This window comes from Desmodus rotundus, chromosome 3 (assembly GCF_022682495.2).
Source record: "Desmodus rotundus isolate HL8 chromosome 3, HLdesRot8A.1, whole genome shotgun sequence".
NCBI lineage: Eukaryota > Metazoa > Chordata > Mammalia > Chiroptera > Phyllostomidae > Desmodus > Desmodus rotundus.
Genome location: NC_071389.1, coordinates 12,934,234 through 12,955,103, shown reverse-complemented (window position 1 = coordinate 12,955,103; position 20,870 = coordinate 12,934,234). Strand labels below are relative to the sequence as shown.

The 20,870-nt window shown below is 54.6% G+C and overlaps 1 protein-coding gene across 8 annotated transcripts in view; it reads left to right on the top strand.

Moving 5' to 3' along the window:
• The first annotated feature begins 2,686 nt into the window (after nt 1-2,686).
• Nucleotides 2,687-20,870, top strand: part of HSPG2 (heparan sulfate proteoglycan 2) — a 94,618-nt gene continuing 76,434 nt past the window's right edge. For all 8 annotated transcript variants that reach the window (XM_053920249.2, XM_053920247.2, XM_053920245.2 and 5 more), the window contains exon 1: nt 2,687-2,843. In XM_053920249.2, the coding sequence (XP_053776224.1) occupies nt 2,781-2,843 (63 nt within the window). In that variant the 5' untranslated portion in view covers nt 2,687-2,780. The remainder of the gene's footprint in view (nt 2,844-20,870) is intronic.

Here is a 20,870-nt window from a genome sequence, read left to right as displayed (position 1 = left end):
ACAGGCCATATTTTCCTGCTCTCTGTGTCAGCCCAGCTCCTTCCCGACTCCAGCCAGCTCTACCATCACTTCCCCAACCTCCTTTCAGAAGCAAGACTTATAGCTTGGGTTTCGTCTTGACCAAACTTCTACAAAGGGTTACTTGTTCCCCTTTTCCCTTTGCTCATGAGCAAATCATCCAAGAAGCCAAAGTTCTGGGACTTAAAGGGCCCGAGGTAAGGAACAGACACTGAGGCAGCTCACAAAATGCGATTTGTCATGGACGCTGACCTCCACAGGCAGGCAAGGCCTTGGAAAAGCCAGGCCACGAGAGCTGGCCAGCCGCCAACTCCGAAGTGAGTGGAATTTTGTAACCTTCCTCATCAGATAGGGAGTGCTCCAGCACAAGGCTGTAGGCCTTGTTCAGACTGGAGATCCCTGGGGTGGGAGTTGCATCTGGCCTTCAGGTTGGGAGCAACACACTGGTGCAGAGGCTGCTCCTCCAGCACACTAGAGCCCCCCTGCCCCAAGGGCAGAGTTGTGTCTCCCTCTTCAGACATGGAGCTCACCCAGAAACAGTAATAAGAGAAAGAGCTACTGCCACTTACTTAGTGATTGTGATATGCCTGAAACTCTTCTTTTTAAAAATAATATATTAATTCATTTTTATTTTTTCATCATTTACTTTTTACTGTATTTTTTCCATTAACATTTATTCCCCTTATACTTTCTTCCACCTCCACCCACCCCCCTCTCTGAAAAGACATTAATTCATTTTAATCCTCATAATGACACTGTGAGGGAGGTCTTAGCATTATTCTCCCTTTCTAGACGATGAGACCGAGATGCATCGAGAGGTTGAATAATTTGCCCAAGTTTGCATAGCACAGTGATGGATGCGGATTCTCCATCTAACTGAAAAGAACATGAAAATAGGGATGCTATCCTCCCCCTTTCCTCCATCAGATTAGGGGTTTGCCAAGGGCAAAGATCTGGTGTCCCTCTGCTGTCCACCCCAATCTCCTTGACTGGATCCAAAACAGACCTTATTCAGTGTTGTGCCTGGCATCTGGGGGTGGGGAGACCCAGGGAGCTGGCCGAACCACTGTGGATGTCATTTCTGCCCTGTACAGCTCTGAGCTGGTCCCCCAGAAATATGCCCCACAGGGTGGAGAACCCCGTCCTTTGGAGATGGGGCATCTACCTGTCGTGGGGGTCAGGGTACCAGCATTCACCCCCCAGGTGCCTGGGTAGGAGGCCCCGGAGTGCATGGGAGATGGCAGGCCACTATCACAGGGAACACACCTTCCGGAGCCAGGCCTGGTGCCACCCAATTAACGGGGCATTTCCTTCTGTCCACAGCTCACCTCACTCCTGGCTGCAAACCCAGCCGTGAGTCTCTGGAACCTAGCAACTCTCGAGGAAACAATGGAAACTTCAGTTTTTACTCTCCTCCCTCTATCATTACTCAAAAGGTTTTCCTCTAAGCCACACCCCCCCCCCCCCACACACACACACACCAGTTTTCTCTCCACCCATCAGCCTGGGCTGCCCTGGAAATTTTCCGGCGGAGAGGAGTCCTGAGCGTGGGTGGTGGGAAGGCCTGGTGGCATGGCCACATGTGCTGTCTGTGGGCCTGTGTCGGATGTGGATCGTCAGGGACTGTGATTTACCGCCCAAGCATCTGTGACTGGGGCTTTGGCAGGTCTGTCTGGGCCTGGGCCTGGATGTGTGAGTTGGTGTGCCTCTGGCACTGTGGCTGTGATTCATGAGAATCAGAGTCGGCCTGTGAGTGATTTATGTGGAAAGTGGCATGCGTCGGGGGCAGTTCAGTATTGAGCGCCTACTGGAAGTCGCTGAGGTCAGTGTGTGAGAAAATGTAACAAAGGCCAATGTGCACATGAGAACATTGTTGGCCTGTGTGTGAACTGTAAGTGCCTGTGAGGAATTTGTGTGTGAAGACATGTCCTTATGCTTTGTGTCTTGGGGTTCACATATGTGAGTCTGCGTAAAAAATGGGAATATGAATGTGAGCAGCTGAGTGTGTAAGATGTGTCTGCTGTGACACCTGTAGAAGTGAAAGTTTTAACGAGATAAAGTGTTCTTTTGAGTCTGTGAAGACTATTAGTGTATGAAAGTTGGGTGCAAGAGTGTGAAAATGTGCTGAGTGTTCACAGGTAGCTGGTGAAAGTGTTAGTGTGTGAAAGTTGTGAGTGTGAGAGTGTCCTGTGAGCCAAACGTGGCGTGACTGCGTGCGCATGTGCTCAGGTGCATGTGTGAAAGGTGCGTGTGTGAGAGCGTGGAATTCTGGAAGGTCCTCGAGGGTTGCCCGTGGGGGGGCTCAGTTTGTGGAGTGTGAAGGGTTGTGAAGTGGTTTCAGGGATCTAGCAGCCGATAGGGGCTTGCAGGAGCGGCGTGCGCAAGGAGTCAGGGCCCTGGCCCCCGTCCTACTCCATATTCCAGGCCGGGTTTGGTGGGGAGCCGGCCTGGGCCGTGTCCCGCGCGGAGGGGGCTGGGGGCCCAGACAAAGGCCCAGTTGGCTGCCGTGCGGATTCGGGACAGCGGCGCCCGGGGGGCGGGGCCTGGCGCCCCGGCGGGGCGGTCCCGGGGCGGGGCCCTGCGCCCGGGGGCGGGGCAGGAGGGGGCGGGGCAGAGCTGGGTGGGGCGGGGCTGGCGACGGGCGGGGTGGGGGGTGGCGGGAGCGGGCCGAGCCGTTCCGAAGACTCCACAGGCTCGCGAGCGGGTGGCTGCGGGCGGGCAGGCGGGCGCCGAGCTTGCGAGTGAGCGGAGCGGGCCAGGCCATGGGGCGGCGGGCAGCGGGCACGCTGCTGCTGACGGTGCTGCTGCACTGGCAGCTGCTCATGGTAAGTGTGCGGGGTGGAGGGACCGGGGGCGCCCGGGCCCTACTCGCCACGCCCGCCAACTTGGCGGGGGCGCTGAAGCTGCGCGGTTGGGGCTCTGGTTGGGAACGGTGGCGCTGGTCAGGGACCCCAGGGTCGACACAGGCTGGCGCCACCCTCCGTCGTGGGGCTGTCCTGAGGGGCGCTCAGGGAACCCTGCGTGGGGCCGGGGGCGGGGCCGGCCCGCGTGGAAGCCTGCGGGTCTCCCGGCCACGTTGCCGAGTTTCTGAGTCGCGCTAGGCTTGGCTCGGCCTGCCATTCTTGGAGACTAGGGTGAGAAACTTTTGAGCAGGTTGGGAACTTGGCTGGGCGAGGGAGGGCACCCCTTTCTGTGCCAACTTGGAAAAGGGGCAGTCAGTGGTGATGGAGACCCCATCAGCCTTCACTGGAACTTGACCAGCGTCTCTTCCCCTGGGGAGCTAGTAACCAGGCAGGCATAAGTAAAGGGCCGTTCAGGACACAACTGAGAGTTGTGTGAACACCGCCAGCCCCGGATTCCTGTAGCCCAGGACTCTTGAATCAATCCCTGCTCTTCACTGAGTAGCGTGTGACCTGGGGCAAGCTAGTTAAGTTCTCTGAGACCAGCCCACATGCATAAATGGAACTTAAAATGCGTGGCCTCCAAGTGCATAGCTGAAGGGTGTTTGGTAGGACTGGATGGAATGCTCAGGAAAGTGCCTGGTGCTAGGCCTGCTATGTGGTGGATGTTCCATGGATCTGCCTCCTCAGCTTTCCTCTTTCCAGGTCTTCAAGGTGCAGGGGAGGCTTGCCCCTACAGCCTGGCCCCCTGCTCTGAGCTTGCATGGGCCCCTGCAGAGGAAAAGAATACTTGGCCAGGAGAGGCACTGAGGACCTGAGTGAACCCCAGGAGGGTGGGGCGGGGTCAGTGGGCAGGGAGCTGGTGGCAGATGTGGGTGGGGGCACATCTGGGGAGCTGGGCCTGCAGTGGGGAACCACAGAACCATCCCCACCCTTTCTGAGGTGGTCCGAGGCAGTCCCTGCCCCTGCCTCCATGTTCTCAGAGCCAAGAGAGAGATTTTTCTCAGCCGGCCAGTGTTTACCTAGTGACTGACTCCCTCTCCTTGCCTTGCCAGCTCCCTCTCACCTCTGCCCTCCTGAGTCACTTGTTAACCCCCAGCCCAGACCTGACCCCTTAATGCCCCACCCATCAGTACCTCCCCTACTTGCCCCCCGCATTTGGGCAGCTTTCTTAACCCTCTTTCTCAGCCTCCTACCCCAACATATATGACAGGGCCCATCCAGTCGCCCCCCAGTCTTGATCTGAACTTACAGCTTCTGACACTGATGTTCACTTTTCCAAAAGGTAGGCACCAACCTAGCACATGGGCTGCCTGTCTTTTCTGACCCTCCCCCAGCTTTGTGCACTGATGAGGGGATCTTGGATGCCTGGGTTCTACAGTGGCAGGAGTGGGGAGTGGACGGAGGGAGGTGTTTGCGGCGTGCAGGAGAAATTTGCACAGAAATTCCCGGATGGCAGCCAGTCATCTCATTCACTCGTTCATTCAACATATCTTCGTTGTGCAGCATCCCATGACAGTCAGCAGGAGTTCACAGTTCATTCATTCTCATTGGGCAGATATTTGCTAAGCACCTACTGTGTGCCAGAGTGCCCGGGGCTATTAAGTTTATGGGTGAGCCAGATCAGGCCCTGTCTGTGCTTTCCCAGAACGGAGTTCAGCAAATAGGCAGCTCCCATCCTGTGAGATTATAGAGCCTTCTCAGCAACCACATCAAGGCCTTCACTGTCCCACCCCAGGCTAATGGTGGAGGCCTGGAAAGAGCTTGGCCTCTGGAGGCTCACAGACCCAAGTTTGAATCTCAGCTCTGCCATTTTTCAGCTCTGGGATCTGGGGCAAGTTCCTCTCTCTCAGCCTTAGTTTTCAAATCTATCAAATAGGGGTAAGTTTTAAATGACAATCAGGTTCCTAGCCAGTGCCCCAGCAAGCCTTGGGCTCCTCCTTGCCTGCTGCCCGCTCTCTCTTCTGCCCTTCAGTTCACATCCATGAGCCAGTAGTGAGTGGGTGAGGGTAGGGTACAAGAGGAGGATAAGATGGTCCCCAGGGAGTTCAAGACTTCCATAGGGGCAGGAGACAGAGGAAATAGTGGTCTGTGATTAAGTGTGGGGATAATTTCAGTGGAGGTGGGGAGGCTTGCTGGGGCAGGGGGCCAGTCTGGGTGACTCAGGGCCTGCCTTGGCTTTCTGACCCCATTTCTTCCTGCTGGGGCCTTAGCCCTTCCTTTCTTGGGGCCCGCCCTGCCAGGAGGCAGGAGTCTTGAGGAGGCCACGGTGATTACAGTGTTTTCCAGAGCTGAGGAGGGAAGTCACTGAGATACCTGTTTCCTGCCTCAACTGGGCTTCCTCACTAGGGAGGCTGTGGGCTGGCCGGAAATGGAGGAACCTCTCCTTCCCTCAGCCTTCTACTTGACATAACTGGCTGCCCCACGCAACCCCCACTACCCTCTTGTTCCAGCCCTGCTGCTGGGGTGGGGGGGTACGCCCTGGAGATTTCCATAGAGAAGGCTGCAGGTCAGTCCATAGTGGGAGGGGGAAGCTGGAAGGAACAGAGGTGGACCCCTTCCCCCCAAGCCCTAGGCCAAGCTCCCTGTGTGTTGGGAGTCTTGGCCCCACCAGGCTTGGCCTAGGCCTGTTCTCAGGCTGAGTACAGGCAAGTTGGGATCTGTGGGTCCGATGCCCGGCCCAGGAGATAGGTGGGAGGAAGGTGGCAGAAGTTGACTAGGTTCAGGGCTTGGAGTGGTAGGGAGGGAGATCTTGGGGTACCAGGCCAGATGATGACCTGTAATGTGGATAGTTCACATTAATCAAGTGCCCCCTGTCTGCTGCGCACCGAGTTTCTCAACAGACCCTTGTATATTTCCCCTGCTCACAGTCTCTCTGCACTCTCCACGCTGCTCACAGTCAGACCCAAGCCCCTGACTTAAGGTGGCCCCTCTACTGCTCAAATTTCTCCTCCTGCCCACTTTCCCCTCATTTGCTCAGTCCAGGTACAGTGTTCTTTGTTTCTTGAACATACTGAACACACGCCTACCTTGGAGCCTTTGCATCTGCTGTTCCTTCTGCTTAAAATGCTTGTCCTGCAAAGTTCTGTGTGACCCTCCACCTTACTTCCTTCAGGTCCCCAGCTACTCTGCTATTCTGCCTGACATTTGTTGCTTTATTTTTTTCTTGTCACCATCTGACATGTATTTGTGTACCTGTTTCTCAATCTCCTCCTCTCCCCCCCCCCCCATTTAAGCCTCATGAGAGCAAGACCTGTGTTTTTGTTCACCGACCCTTGATATTTAGTGTCGGCAGGTAGTAAGTGCTCAGGGACTCCCACTCGTGCCTGGTGGTGCCACGAGCCAGGCTTTGAAGCCAGATGAAGCGTGCTCCCCTCGCCGCTCTACCTGCTTTCCCACTTGCTTGCAGCAGGCAGGCAGTAGATGTTGATGAAACTGTTGTCACTCAGGTTGATGAAAGTGAGAGCTCAGGTCCTAGGTAATGCAGGGGCTGCCTCAGGCAAGAGTAGCGGATCTGGCTGGGGATGAGTGTGCTGCTTGGTCCACAGGGCCTGCCTGGGCGGGAACCTAGAAAGACTACACTCTAGGGCAGTCATTTGTGGGATTAAATGTTCCTTTGTAGGCTTGTTAACTATTTAATTTCCTCATTAAGTATTCCCTGAGACCCTATAGACAGTTGAATTAATCCAGGGTTTTTAATGAGAGTAGGCCAGGCCAGGCCCTACCCTACCCTGTGTGGAAAGCGAGGGGAAAATGGCTAGCTGCCCTGCGTGCAGCCCTCACTGGGCTCCCCTGGGGGCTCAAGGCTAGGGTGAGTCTGCAGAGGCTTCAGGGCTGTCTGGCCTTGGGGCATGAGTCTCAGAAGGGAGGTTGGGAGGGGCTACCCAAAATGTGGAAAGATCTGGAATGATGATTCAGTGGCCACTTGGAAGCCAGACACTTGGGTTCTGGACCCTCGAACCATTTAGGGTATGAGGGAAGGACTCCCAGCCCTGGCCTGTTGCCCTCCTCCTCAGCCCATCCCAGCTGTGAGGGGTCAGGCTGGAGGAGGAGGGGACAAATGTGACCCCTCACCCCAGCAGCTTCCCAAAGACCCTGTGAGCCTACTGCACCCTCCTCCTAGGGCCCACGCTGGCCTTCCCCCCTATCTTGCTTCTGCCAGGAAGGGGGAGGTTGGGCTCAGGGTCCTGGTCCTGCTGGAATGTTGCCTCAACCTGAGCCTTGACTTCTTTGGACCTGCTGCCCCTTCCCGCTCCCAGGGCCTGGCTGGGGCTTGCTGGCTACCCCAGCGCCCAGAGCTGGCTGACTGAAACCCAGAAGAATGTGTGGAACTTGCTTTGCAGGGAGCCGCCAGCCTCGCTGCCCAGCCTGGTGGCGTCGGCCATGTCAATAGCGGCCTTGAGAGGGGAGTGGCTCATGGCTCCTGGGGGTGGCTGGGCCAGGGGCACCATCATGAAAGCCCTGGGAACAAGGCGGCTCTTTGAGGCCAGGGAATGTGGGGACTTCAAATCTCAGCCACCCCCAAAACCCACCCTCCCTCCTTTCCCTGGTGCCTGCGCATGCCAGGGTTGCAGGGACCTCAGAGCATCGACGGGGCCTACTGTGGCATCCCTGAGACATCCTTAGGACCAGCTCCCAGCTCTCTACCAAAGCCCTTTCCCTGAGGCACGAGGACGGTGCTCTGTTTCTCTGGTGCTCTGGTTTTTAGGGGGGCTTCTGGAGCACAAAGGCTTACAGTGTGCATTGAATGAATGAATGGGCCCATGATGTATGTGCCTGAATAGTCTGCAAACTGAAGTCCCCTAAAGGTGTGTGTGGTAGACTTAAAATTCATTTAACAAATATTTATTGAGCATCTTATGCTAACCATCTGACCTTGTTTTAGGGGCTGAAGTTATGGCAAAGAACAAAAATGTCAAGTTCCCTCCCCTCATATAACTTGCATCATAGCCAGTGCAGGAAGACAGGCAATAAATACATGTCAGGGGCATTAAGTGCCAGAAAAAATAAAGCAGGAGAGAGGATAAAGAGTGATAAGGCAGTCAGGAAATCCTCCGATAAGATGACATTTGAACAGAGGCGTCTGAAGGAAGTGAGGGTGTGAGCCCTGCAGATATCTCGGAAAAGGGTGCTCCACAAAGAGAGAACAGCTAATGCAAAGGCCCGGTGGTGTGCTTGGCACATTTGTGGAAAGCATGGAGGTCCATGTGACTGGAGCAGCATGAGGGAGGGGGAGCAGTGTTGATGTGGCCAGAGGGTTGGCAAGGGGAGACGGGCAGAGCCTTGACCATGGGAAGGACATTGGATTTGCTTCTGAGTGAGATGAGACATCACTCGGATTGCTGCGTGGAGAAGAGAGCGCGGAGGGTGAAGGGCAAAAGCAATGAGGCTGTGACTCAGGCCAGAGAAAATGGGCACTGTACCAGGGTGATGGGTATGGGAAGAAGTGGTCAAATCCTGAATATATTTTGAAGGTAGGGCCAACAGGGTTTGCTGAGGGGTTGGGTGTGGGTGGGACAGAAAGAGGGGAATCAGGGATGTCTCCACAACCTTTGACTTGAGCATCCAATGGGATGCCACTAACTGAGATGGGGAAACTCCAGAAGGTGCAGGCTTGGGAGGAAGACAGGGAATGGCTGGTGGTGGAGGGGGTGCTGTGGGGGTGAGGGCGGTGTTGGGCTGACTCACAGCTAGGGCAGTCAGCCCCTTCCCTGCCCTCCACTTTCAGTGAGGGGTCTTGCTGAGTGTACATTTGTGGAGCTACTGACACTGAGCCCTGAGAACCCCGAAGGCTGAGCTCATGGTTTATAGATCTGTGTGCTTAATTGGAATTTACTTCTTCCACCCTCTAGAACAGAAGCTCCATGAGGGTGGGGACTCAGTTTTGTTCATTGTTCTTTGCTTCCTGCTAGGAGACAGTAGGTGAACATTTATTGAGTGAATACATCAATGACCTTAAGGAAGCCAGCAGCTCAAAAAAGCCCCAGCTTCTTGCTGAGGATTGGGAAGGGGCTGCTTCCGGCCCCTGGACACAGGGGAGCTGTTCTTCCAAACCACTGCTCTGTGCTGAGACCTGGAACATGTGGGGCAGGCCCAAGTGCCTCCCCTACCATCTGCCACCCTCTGTGCCCTCACTGGACTCAGAGCCCCTGTCCCCAGGCACTGTGGTTGAGGGAAAGGTGGAGGCTCAGAGGGCCCTGACTTCAAATCTTGGCTCGGTCCCAACTGGCTGTGTGACTGTGGACAGGTTACTTCCTTTCTCTGAGCCTCAGGTCAAAAACAAGCATCATGCTTGTTTCCCAAGTGAATACGAGACCAGGTGGATGCACCTTGCTCGGTGTCTGGAGAGAGTGGTAGGGGTCTGACAGTCAGTCTTGGTCCTGTACAGGGCAAGGCCAGAGTGGTATGTGACTCAGGCATGACAGTTTCTTCTGGTCAGAATCGCTGCCATCTGCCGTCTGTTGACCCAGGGCCTGCTCTGGGCCGGTTGAAGGAATGACCAAGGAAAGGGATCATTCCTGCTCTCTGCCTCTCTTCCGAAGTCTGAGAGCTCTGGATGTGACTGCATCTGATCTGTCACTGCCCCCCTCCCCCCACTGAGGCCGCAGCTGCAGGACAGAGTCCACCCTTCCACACTGATTGCTCCTTCCTGGAGCACACCCCAGGGTGGGGCCTGGGAAAGGCTGGGGCCTGTGGACCCATTGTCCCCTTCCCAGATGTGTGCAGTTGGTAGGGTCTGAGCAAAAGGAGGTGTGGCCTGGAGGCTCCCATGGGTGCAGAAAGGATGTTCATGCATCTTAAGGGGAGCGGCTGAAGGGGGGCTCCTGGGACTCCATCCCAGTCCCATCCTCCCTCTGGCCCACACTGGAGGAGGCAGGACCTCGCCCAGGGAGTCCTGAGAAAACCTGTAGCAGGTTCTCATCTTCGAGAGTTGGTGAGGCCTCGCAGCTCTAAATCTGACCCCCGTGGGCTGTCAGAGAAACAGCAGGACTAAAGAGAAAGAGACACACAAGTTCGAGGTGACCTCTCCCCACACGCTGTGTGCTCGGGGTGCTGCGTGGATCACGTCCAGGTGTTTTATTTTTTAATATTTGGCACCTTTCCCCACCTTCTCCCCAGGCCCAGTCTGTGGGGATGAGGAGGTAGCCTGGGGTTGGGCAAGGGGAGGAGTTGGTAGGCAGCCTCGGGTGACCCCACAGATGCTTCTCCTGGGGTGGGGCCGGGAATTCCCAGCTGCCTCTGGCCCCTCCCCAGCCCACCTCCAGGTCTCTGCCCCCACGTCTTCCTTTCCCGCCTCCCCATGCTTGCCCCCAAGGAGCCAGCTCTGGCCCCTGTCTCCTGGTCCTGGCCTCCCGCCCTCACCCCGGCTGACTCATCCCTCTTTTCGTTTGGCCTTTCTAGTTTTCAAATAGTTGGGAACTGGGATCATGCATCTTGGATCCCTTACTGGGCTGGCTGGATTGAAATTCTGGCCTCATAAATCCCGGCCTTAGTAGCCTCTATCACTTCACAGCTTTTCCCCTTCTCCTGCTATTTCCCTTCCTGTGACCCTTGGGCCGAAGGAACAGAGAGAGGAATTTTCTGAGGACAGACCAGTGTCTTCTGTGACCTGGGACTTCCAGGGTCTCCTCCCCGGTGACCTTGGTCACACAGATCATCAGCCAATGCTCAGAGAACATTCACGCCTTCTCATGATTAAACCCGCCACCCTGTCTTGAGCCAAGCGTTTCGAGGGGCTCCCTCTGGACAGTGTCGAATATCATCCAGCAATCTTTTGAGGTTGGCTTGATAATCTCCATTTTATGGAAGGCGAAACTGAGGCTCAGAGCAGGGAAATGGCTGTCCCAAGTCATCCATCCAGTACCTGGCACAGCCGGGAATGGAACCCAGGTTGTCTGACTCCAAAGTTGCCCTTTCCTGAGTGGGTTTAGCCTGCTGGATGCAGAGAGAGGACGATCTGGAAGGACTGGCATAGTCAGGACAGGCTGCCTGGAGGAGGTGGACTGGGCTAGGCTTGGCAGAGGCTACAGTAAGCTGCATATTGGCCACCACATGGACTTATCCAGCTCCTACTTCTCAGGCTTTGGTGCCTTTTGCCCCTGGGTTGGTCTCTATCTCAATTTAGTGATAACATTCCCCAGGGAGATGGATTTGGTTTTCCCTGGGATTCAGATCCTTGAGAATCTGGGTTCTTCTCAGCCAGGTCTCAGGCCTATAGGTTTTGCTATTGGGAGTTCAGTGAATTTGTGCTGCGTGAGGCCCGCCCTGAGTCAGCCCTGTGTCCACCTCCATATTGGCTTGGCTGAAATACTGGAGAAGACACAGAAGCCCATAACCCAGCCGAAAGGCAGAATCTACACATAAACCCCAAACTGCATCGTTCGAACATCCTGTGCAGTGAAGGAGTCAAGAATTCATCCGTCCATTTATTTATTCACTTGTTCATTGCCTGAAGACCTCTGCAGTAGACATTGTGCTAAGCATTTTATCTCGATTATCAACGTTCCTATGTGGCTGGAATAATTCCTGCACTCCCCAGATGCTCAGAGGAGGGCAGTGACTTGCCCAAGATCACACAGCCTGGTGCAGAGGAACGTGGGAGCTGAAATCAACTGTCTCAGTCCTCCTGGAAGAAATTAGGGGCATGGTCCCTCCTCTCTAGAAGCTCTGGGTCTTGCAGGGCTCATGAACCATAAGTACCCAGCACAACTCCAAGTCCAGACGTAGCAGGTGGTCAGGGAGGTCAAAGATCAGTTTGGCATGAGTTATCTGGAAAGACTTTCTGGGGAAAGCGGGGTTTAAAGAACAAGAGGGATTTGGCTGGTGGAGGAGGGAGACATCCCTGGTGCGGGTCAGGGAGTCACCCTCATTGTCCCTAGATTTGCATTGTAGTCAAGAGTGTGATCAGGAAAGTCCTGGCCTGCTGCTGGGGTCATTAATGCTGGGGAAAGAATGAGAGGAAGTCACCACGGGAGCTGAGGTAACATCCATCCCAGTCCCCTGCCCTGTACCTGGCCAGACCAGGAGGCAAGAGGTCAAGGCCTGGGCCCTCACTTGGTTTCCAAGCCAACTACCAACCCCCTTCCTTGGGCCTCACTTTTCCTACCCACAAAATGGGCTTCTTTCTTGCTCTTTGGCCACCTGCCAACTCAGAGGAACGAGATGTTGAGTTCTTGGAGAAAACTGCTAACTTCCCCAAGGAGATGGATTTGGGGCTGGGGGTGAGCCACCTTGTGGAGCCTACCACTTTACCAATCCCACATCTTCCTTCATTGATGCTACCAGCCCACAAGTGCCAGGGCCTGGGCTAGGGAAGCAGATGAAGGAGAGGCCTCCCTGCTGCCTTAGACCTCCCCGAAGCCCTGCCTGCCCTCCCATGCAGACCTGGGATGACCTCTGCAGTGGTCTGCCATGTCAGTTCACCTCTGTGCCCCTTGGGCACCTGCCACCAAGCTCACATCCAGGGGCTGTCGGTCAATGTCTGTTTACTGAGTGAGCACAGACTAGGAGGCACAGGATTCCTGTACTTTCCCTGGCTCTGCCTGTGTGATGCAGGGCAAGTCACTTAACTTCTCTGAGCTAAATTTTGGACCACTCATTCAGCAAACATTTGCGGAGTACCAGCTCTATCCAGGCCCTGTATTCGCTGTAAACACCAAGCATGGGCTGAAGGAGCTTTTAGGCTGATAGGGGAAACAAATCAATAAAAGGTTGGGGGCGGGGGGGCGAAGAGGCTGCGTTCAAGGAAGAGTCTTCCGAGAGCTTTACAGCAGGTTTTCAGGGCCACACGGCCTCTCGGAGGTATCTGGCCTGTTTGTGACTCTGCCTGAGCCTCCATTTGTTATTCTAGATACTGAGTAGTCTGTTTCCCTCCCAATTAGCTTGTGGGAAGAGGGTACCTTGGGAGATAGCTCCCCGGGGCTAGGGCGGGAGGTAAGCCCCACCGAAGTGGAGAAGGAGAGCAGGTCAATTTCTTTGTGAGGCTCAGATGAGCTCATGGATGTGGAATATAGTGGGGGCTATTTATACTGAGGCTGGTTATTTTAATTTAGGAGACATGGAAGCGGCCTGCTGAGTTAAGGTTGGGGCTATGTGGCACTGAGTGAGTTAAATGAGCAGAATAACCCCAGGCTCCTGCTTCCCACTTTCCTTCCTCTTTTCTGTCTCCCCACTCTACTGGGGTGGGGGGTGGCTTGGGAGGGAGGCAAAGATCAGCTCAAGCCGAGATTTGACTTGAGGAAAAGGGAGGAAAGGGTTAAGATGGCCCGATTTTTTTCACCTGGGTGGGGGGTGGGAGGAGGTGAGGAGAGAGGACAGGGACGGCTGGGGCAGGAATGTGTGATAAGATCAAAGCTTTCACCCTGCCTGGGCCTCACCTTGGTTTCACCTGAGGAATTGAAGGGAATTCTCTAAGCAGGAGGAGGATGAAGAATTGTGACCTCCTGGGGGAGGGGAGCTGCAGGAGCCCCCTCCCCCCAAGAGGGCCCACCTCATGCAGGCCTCAGGAATCCCTTCTCACCTACCCCCAATCTCCCAGAAGTCCCAGCTCTTGCCCTGGCAGATGCGGAAGTCCCAGGGGCCAGCTTTACTTGGCATATCCACACTGGATATGTCCCCACCCCCACCAGCTCTCTCACCCCTGGGGATTCAGAGGCTCCCTCACGTGGCCCATCAGCCCCCCCATCAGTTAATTCGACCGGGTGTACTTTGGGATAGTGTCAGGAGGCCCGGCCCCATCACTTACTGCTACGTGACCATGGGCTGGTGGCTTTTTCTCTCTGAACCTCCTGTCAGCTGGGAATGGTAAAATCTTCTTTGCAGAGTTTTGGTGAAGATTAGAGATCATGTAAATCTACAGCCAGAAGAGGCAGTTGATAAATAACAAGACCTATTATTTTGTGATTTTCTTTTTTCCCCTTCATCACTGTCCCTTGGTTCTAGGTAAACCGGGGGGCTCGGTTCTGTTCTGCCTCCCCCTCCCTTCCTTTGGGAAGGCCCCAAGCCCCAGGGTCCACCCTCCTGCCCATCTTTACTTACTGGTCTTCATAATGTTGGGAGGGGAGCAGGGAAGGAAGGGTTGTGAGTGAAGAGGGCCTAGACCTCTGTAAGTGCCCTCCTGGGCCACCTGCCCTAGTGATGCCAGGTTAGGCCTTCCTGGCCAGCCCGAGTTGGCCAGGTGGTCCAAGCCACTCCCTCCTTTACCAGGGGCTTTGCAACCCAGTTGTGTGTCTGGGAAGGTGGCCCCAGAATGCCCCAGCGGGGAAGGGTCCTGGAGCTGGCTCTGGGGGCACTAAAGCCTAAGCTCCTCAGTTAATGATTATTCTGGGCTGCAGGAGAGCAGGGGAGAGGGAGGCCCACCCTCCCAGCTCCTTAACCACTGGTTGCACCTGAGGTATGTCAGCAGCCTGGGTGTCCCTGCTTTAATGTGGCAGTCCTGCTCTGGGGCACAAGGGGTGGGGGAGCAGGGGATAGGGGCTTGGAGTCACAGATTGACAAGCAGCCTGTGTCCTGGTGTCCTGGGGACAGACTCAGGGGCTACAGGGTCTGAGTAAAGTGTACGCTAGGGTGTAATAGGCTCCTGTGGTTTGGCGCCAGCCACGTGAACAGACACTCCGGTGATGCACGAGGTGAGCAAGCCTCTTGGAGCTCGTAAAAACCCCTGAGCTCCTCCTCTCCTGGCCTTGGACTCTGCAGAAAAGTCTGAGCTAGAAGATGGTGTGACGGTTAGGTCTTTGGGGCAGCTGGGTGTGGCTTCCAACCCCAGCGCAGCCACTTCCAGGCCATGTAACCTTGGGCAAGTCACTTCACCTCTCTCTGAGCGCCATTTCCTCACCTGAAACAGGGGAATACTAATCCTTACTTTGCTGGTGTCAGCAAGCCAAGGAGCAAGAAGTGTTTAGCTCATAATTAATGCCTGGGGACTGGCAATTATTACTATTGTAGCTTTTATTATTAGGAGGAAGTGAAAGTTGAATCCTAGTCTTGGCCCATGGTAGGAGCTGAAGGATTTGGGGGGGCAGGGGTGTGGGGAGATGCCAGGAACATGTATGTATGGAGACGGCTGGAAGGATGGAGAGGATGGGGCTTTGGCGGGATCACTTGGTCTCCCCCAGGCCCTCCTCAGTCCTTCCTGCCCTGGCTCCTCCCTGGGCTGGGTCCTGAAGCTGGTTCAGGCCAAGAATAGGGGAGGCTGGAGAACTGTTTATTTTGATACCATTAGGGCATTTTCCCCCATTGCAGCTGCTATTCTGGGAGCCTCGGAGAGCAGGGGTATGGTTAAATTAGGTAATGTTGCCCCAGAAGGAATGTGTGAAGCAGTCGGGCCCAGGCTGCAGGGAGAGGATAGTCAGTTCACTCCATATAAAATTAAACTGCAACTTGGAAAAGAGCAGCTCCGGTTGCTTTATAAGGCGAGGTTGGGGGGAGGCCTCTGGAAGCTGCCACTGGGGGAGTGGAAGTGATGGCCCCAGGCCTCTTTGGGGAGATCCTGAGCCCTCACTGGAGGCCTGGCTGACCCAGCAGAAACCTGTGATGGGGCTGAGGGGCAGGGCTGGTGCGTCCTCAGCTCCAGGCCTCTGGCTGCCGAGGAGGTAGGAGGAGCCTGGGGTGGTGTGATGCCTGAGAAGGATGGATCTGCAGACTTGAATCCTAGCCTTCTGTGCTTGAGCAAGTCACTCAACCTCGCTGGACCTCAGCGTTACCAGTGGTGAAATGATGGTTCCAGTCCCCTAGAGATGTTTTTGAAGGATTAAATCTCTAGAAGAAAAAGGGTAGCCAACTTCTGTTGAGGGCTACTGTAGCTCAGTAGGCTCATCCACGCACCAGAAGCTTGGGCCTCACCTAGGAGCCTGTCAGAAATGCAGAGTCTCAGGCCCCCTAGAGCTACAGAATCAGAATCTGTACTAACCAGATCCCCAGGAGATTCCTGTGCGTGTTAAAGCTGTGGACGCTCCTCTTCACATACATTTTTCTCATTTTATCTTGAAACCCACCTGCCCCTGTGACGTAGGAATTCTTATCATTTGACAGTCGTGAGAGCTGAGGTGTAGAGAGGGGCCTGGCGTAGAAACTCCATCGGTGTTCATTCTCTCCCAGATTCTGCCCCTTCTTCCCCTCGTCTGGTCTGGGCCAGGGTTGGGGAACTGAATGGGGCGTCAAAGCCCCTGGCAGGACTGGAAAAGGTCGAGAGTGTCCCCTGCCTTTGAGACTCAGTCAGGCTCTCTTCTCTCCATTCACCCATGGGATCAGCACAGCTGGACAGGGGTCATCTCTCCAAAGCCATTCCACACTTCTGGTCATCCGAGAGATGGAGCAGGAAAAGGCTTCTCTACCGCTGTGGCCTGTGACATGGATGGTGGCGCCTGTCCTGCAGGGGCTGCCCTGGGCTTGGTTAGGGTCGCCCTGCCTGTCACTGGAATCCTTGGGACTGAGTCAATCTGGAAGCAAATATTTTGAGGAACATTCACTATATGTCCAGACCTGGGAAAATATCCTAAATTTCCCCCCATTCCATAGACTCTTCATTACACAGAACAAAAAAAGTGTTAATATAATTTGTTTAGCACTTAACATGTGCCACGCGGCACTCAGCACTTAATTTACATTATCTGATTTGTCTATTTAATGTCACTCGGATTCCTCTTCTATAAAATCGGGATAGTTAGTGATAATACCTATCTCATGGTGTTGTTATAAAGATAATATTTGTCAAGTGCCTGGCACATCATGTTTGTTAAATAAATATAATAAGTACAAATAACTCCCAACAAGGTGGATGCTATCCCTGCCCCCATTTTACAGATGCACAAACCGAGGTCCAGAGCAGGGAAGAGGACACAGGAGACTGGGGCAGAGCCATAAGAAATTGAGCCCCCAAACTTCTAAGCCACTATTATAATCCAATTCAACTTAGTAAATATTTGTTTATTATCCATTAGCTGCTGCTCGACATTGGGAAGTTAGCTATATGTATATGATGAAAAAAACCTAACCTGGTGTTTGTCCCCAAGAAGCTTTGGTTCCAGCAGGAGAAGAGACATTTACACAAGTGACTATAATAAAGATCCAATCTCTAGCCCTCTAAAAGGTAGAAATTAAGCCCTGTGGATGTGTGGAAGAGAAAGTTATCTTTGTGGGGGCAGCCAGGAAGGCTTCAGAGTGGAGGTGGTAATTGAGCCAGGCCTTGAAGGACGGGTGAGTGGTTTAGATGGGGAGGCAGAGCAAATAGATTGTGTATGCTGTTCCCTTCTAGAAAGAGGCAGGAAAATGTGCCCTGTGAGTGCCATCCAGTTCTCAGGAACCTCTGCTTGGGGTCTGGGGTGATGAGGTAGGGAGGCCAAGTCCAGCTTTCTTGTCATTGAAGCTTCCCAGTCTGCGCCAAGACTTGACTCTTCGACCAGCTGGGATTATTCCGTCACCCTTCTGCCCTTTCTTCGTGTCAGGAAATCAAAGGCCTTTGTGAACGACCTGTCTGAGCCTCTGGTCAGCGTGTGATAACCGGTGTAGCTGACAGAGTTCAGGTCAGAAGCAGGAGACGTGACATCTTGATTGACTGCAGCCTCGTCACCCGCATGTGCTCGATTTCCGTCAGTCTTTCCCAGAGCGGACAACAGCCTGGGTGGGGAGCAGGGCGAGGCAGCCAGGCCGCGGCTCTGGTTTTCGCTCTGGCTCACCAGCTGTGTGCTTCGTGCAGGCCTCAGTTTCCTCCTTTGTCAAGTGCAGATGGCTCTGCCTCCAGGGTTGGTTTAAGGATGGTGTCATCTGCACTGTCCGAGAGAGTCGCCACTAGCCACGCGTGACGGTTTAAATTCAAGGTTTAATGAAGTAAAACGTAAAAATACAAACTCAATTGCATTACCACATTTCAGGTGCTTGATAGCCACAGGGGGCTAGTGGCTACCTTACTGGACAACGTAGATCCGGAACCCTTCCGTCACTGCAGGAAGTTCTGTTAGATGGCGTCAGTACATAGCAAGTGCCGTGCGCACTCAGTAAGAAGTGGCCGTTGTCATTATTACTGGTTTCCTGGCCCATTTGGGAGACCCCTATTGAGCCCTGGGAGACCCCTGGGACTTGATGGAGGTGGACAGGATTGCCCCTCTTGTGGTCCTCAGCAGCTGGGAGGTCTCACTGTCCCCTCCTCTGACCTCACCCATAATGTTAAAAAGTCCATGACTTGGCTCCGTCCAGCCCACCTTCTCCCCTCAATTTCCCACTCCCTCCCCTCAGCCTGTCTCTGCTTCTCTCCCTGTTCAGCTGCTGGCATCTGGAATCTCCATGTCCAGCCTCCAAGATTCCCACTGCCCATTCCCAGGAGGCGGGGTAGGGGAGGAGGCCTTCCCTGGCTGTCCTCTTCTCCCATCAGGTTGCCCGGGCCCCTCTCAGCAGGGCGGAGAGGATGGTTTGTTGTGATGGGGGCACTGGGCAGCCTGCCGGCTCTAACGCACCCGTATGTGGGCACCAAGCATGCTGTTTGCACTTGTCCGGGCTGCAGGGTCTGGCCTGATGCCTGTGGGGGCTGGCCTGCTTCGGCACCCCTGGTTAAAGAGGCCAGTCATGGGTCAGGACACCAGGAGCTAATCCTGGTCTGGATTCTAGGGATGAGGGGCATGTCTGTCACCTGGAGTTGGAGTGCAGAACAGATTCCCAGCTATGGCTGGGCCCTGGGTGCTGGGTGGGCACAAGGCCCAGGTAGGTTTAGGCAGGGTGCAAACACTTGGGGGCCAGGCAGGAGGTCACCTGGGCAGTTCAGGTTGATAAGGGCTTCGCTGCCTGCAGCATTCACACCTGTCGGAGAGGAGCTTTGGGTCTGAGATGCCAGGAAAGCTCAAGGTCATCTCCCGGCATAATACTCTCCCCTCCCCCTTCTTTTGGTTTCTTGCCTCATCAACTGGTGGTGGACAACTGGGAGGTAGACGAACAGGCAACGCTGGTCTGCTGGTCTGTGAGTGCTGAGGACATGAAGGCCCAGCAAGGAAATTACCCTCTGAGATCACACAGCCAGCCTGGAGGAAGAACTACTCTGATTCTGAATGCCTTACATGCTTTTGTCACATTCTGTCTCTCTCCGTGGGAGCTCTGAGGGCAATAGCCCCTGGACACTTTGCTGAGAAGGAGGGTTGGAATCCTGGCCTTTTGACACTTGACTCCTTCTGTGACCTTGGACAAACCTCTTTGAGCCTCATCTAGAGGAGGGGGATAATTATACCTCGCTCTCAGCACAGTTGTGAGGGTTAGATAACTGGTCTTCTGGCTCTTTCCAGAACATTCCAAGGGTACTCCTGCCTTGGAGCCTTTACAGCAGCTGCTCCCTGTGTCTGGAGTGTTCTACCTCTGTGCATGCACCAGCTTCCTTCACACATGGGTGTCGCCTTCCCTAACTGGCCTGTGTGAAACAGCGACCTCACGCAGCCCCGCCTCGAACCCCTCACCTTGCTGTATTTTTCTGTGGAGCGTCCTCACCATTTGACCAATACTTCCTCATGGTCCGGCTGGCTCCATGTGGGCAGAAAACATGCATGGGTCATTACCCTCTCCCGTAGCAATGATTGGTCACTTCCCTCTCCTTCCCAATACTTCTCCATACCTGACAGCCTGTGTTTACTGGGCCCTTCCCATGTGCCAGGCCCTGTGCTAAGCGATTCCCTTCTTGGCTCCATGATCTTCCCAGGGTCCCCATTACAGCTTTGTCACTTCCACATCAGAGATGAAGGGCAAGCAGGGCTGCAGTGACTTGCCCCAGGTGACCCAGCTGGGACGTGTCAGAGCTCACCGTGTGCCGCCTCCTATGTTGGGTTGACGGGATCAGCCCATTCACCCAAATCTGGGTTTCCAAATTTGTGCTTGGCAGGGTTGAACAGATCAGACTTAGGGGTGGCTCTTAATCTTTTGGGGGTCTCCTTCCAGCACTGTCTTCTCCTGTAATCAGTCAGTTACAACCGCTCTCACTGCCCCAGGATGACAGGTGCCCTTTTGGCTGGGGAGCCTCAAAGGCCAACCTGAGACCCCAGGGGTGGGACAGGGAACAGAGTGTGGGCCCAGGTCTGTGGCTGTCCCTGGGCTGCCCTGGGGCAGGTGGACAGGATGTTCCCTCAGGCGGCAGACATGCCTGGTCAGAGGTGGCAGGCAGCAGGAGATTTACCATTTCCTTTCCTGTAACTTGAGTCCCTGGGAGGTGAATTCTCCCTGCCAAGGACACAAACTCTCATTTGCCAGCCCTTCCTGCCATTTCCTCAGCTGGGCCTGCCTGCCCGGGGCTCAGGCCAGGCCAGAGGGACCAGCTCTAAGTACCAGGGGTTGAGACTGGGGTCTCAGGTGCTGAGCAAACCCCTGACAAAGACCCAGCTTAATGTCCCCCTCCCAGAGTCCTCATCTATGTGGCCCCAGACTCCAGCCTTGGGGAAGGAGGTGACATAGTAAAAGGAGGACTCTGTGTCCCGGGGCTACCTGTGCCATCAGTTTTCTGCGAGACTTCTTCCTCTTTTCCTAGAGCTGCTGCATCCCTTCCGAGCACCCACCTTGTAGCAGCACTTGGTGGCAGCGGCACTGACACGAAACTCAAATAGGTAAAGCCACCCAGCGGGCTGTCACTGTCATAGATGGGATTTGAACTCAGGCTCTCCAACACTTGTTGGTCCTCCTCGACGTCCTCACTTCCCTTCTCTGGGCCTCAGTTTCCTCTTCCGATGAGTGAAGGTGATCCTTCCCAGGCTCCAGGAGTTTGTTGGAACCTTTGCAGGCAGGTTTCTCTTGAGCCTAACCTAGACCGTGGGGGACGTAACAGGAATTATTCTCCCCAGAGGGTTCTAGAAAGGTCACTCTCTGGCTTGTGAGCCGCTGGATGGGTGGGGGTGGGAGTGGGAGGGGAGGAAAGGGAAGAAGTGACACTTAAACCTTGTAAACACTGGGCTGAAGCCTTAGGTTGTCTTGTTGAATCTTCCCAGCAGCCTGGTG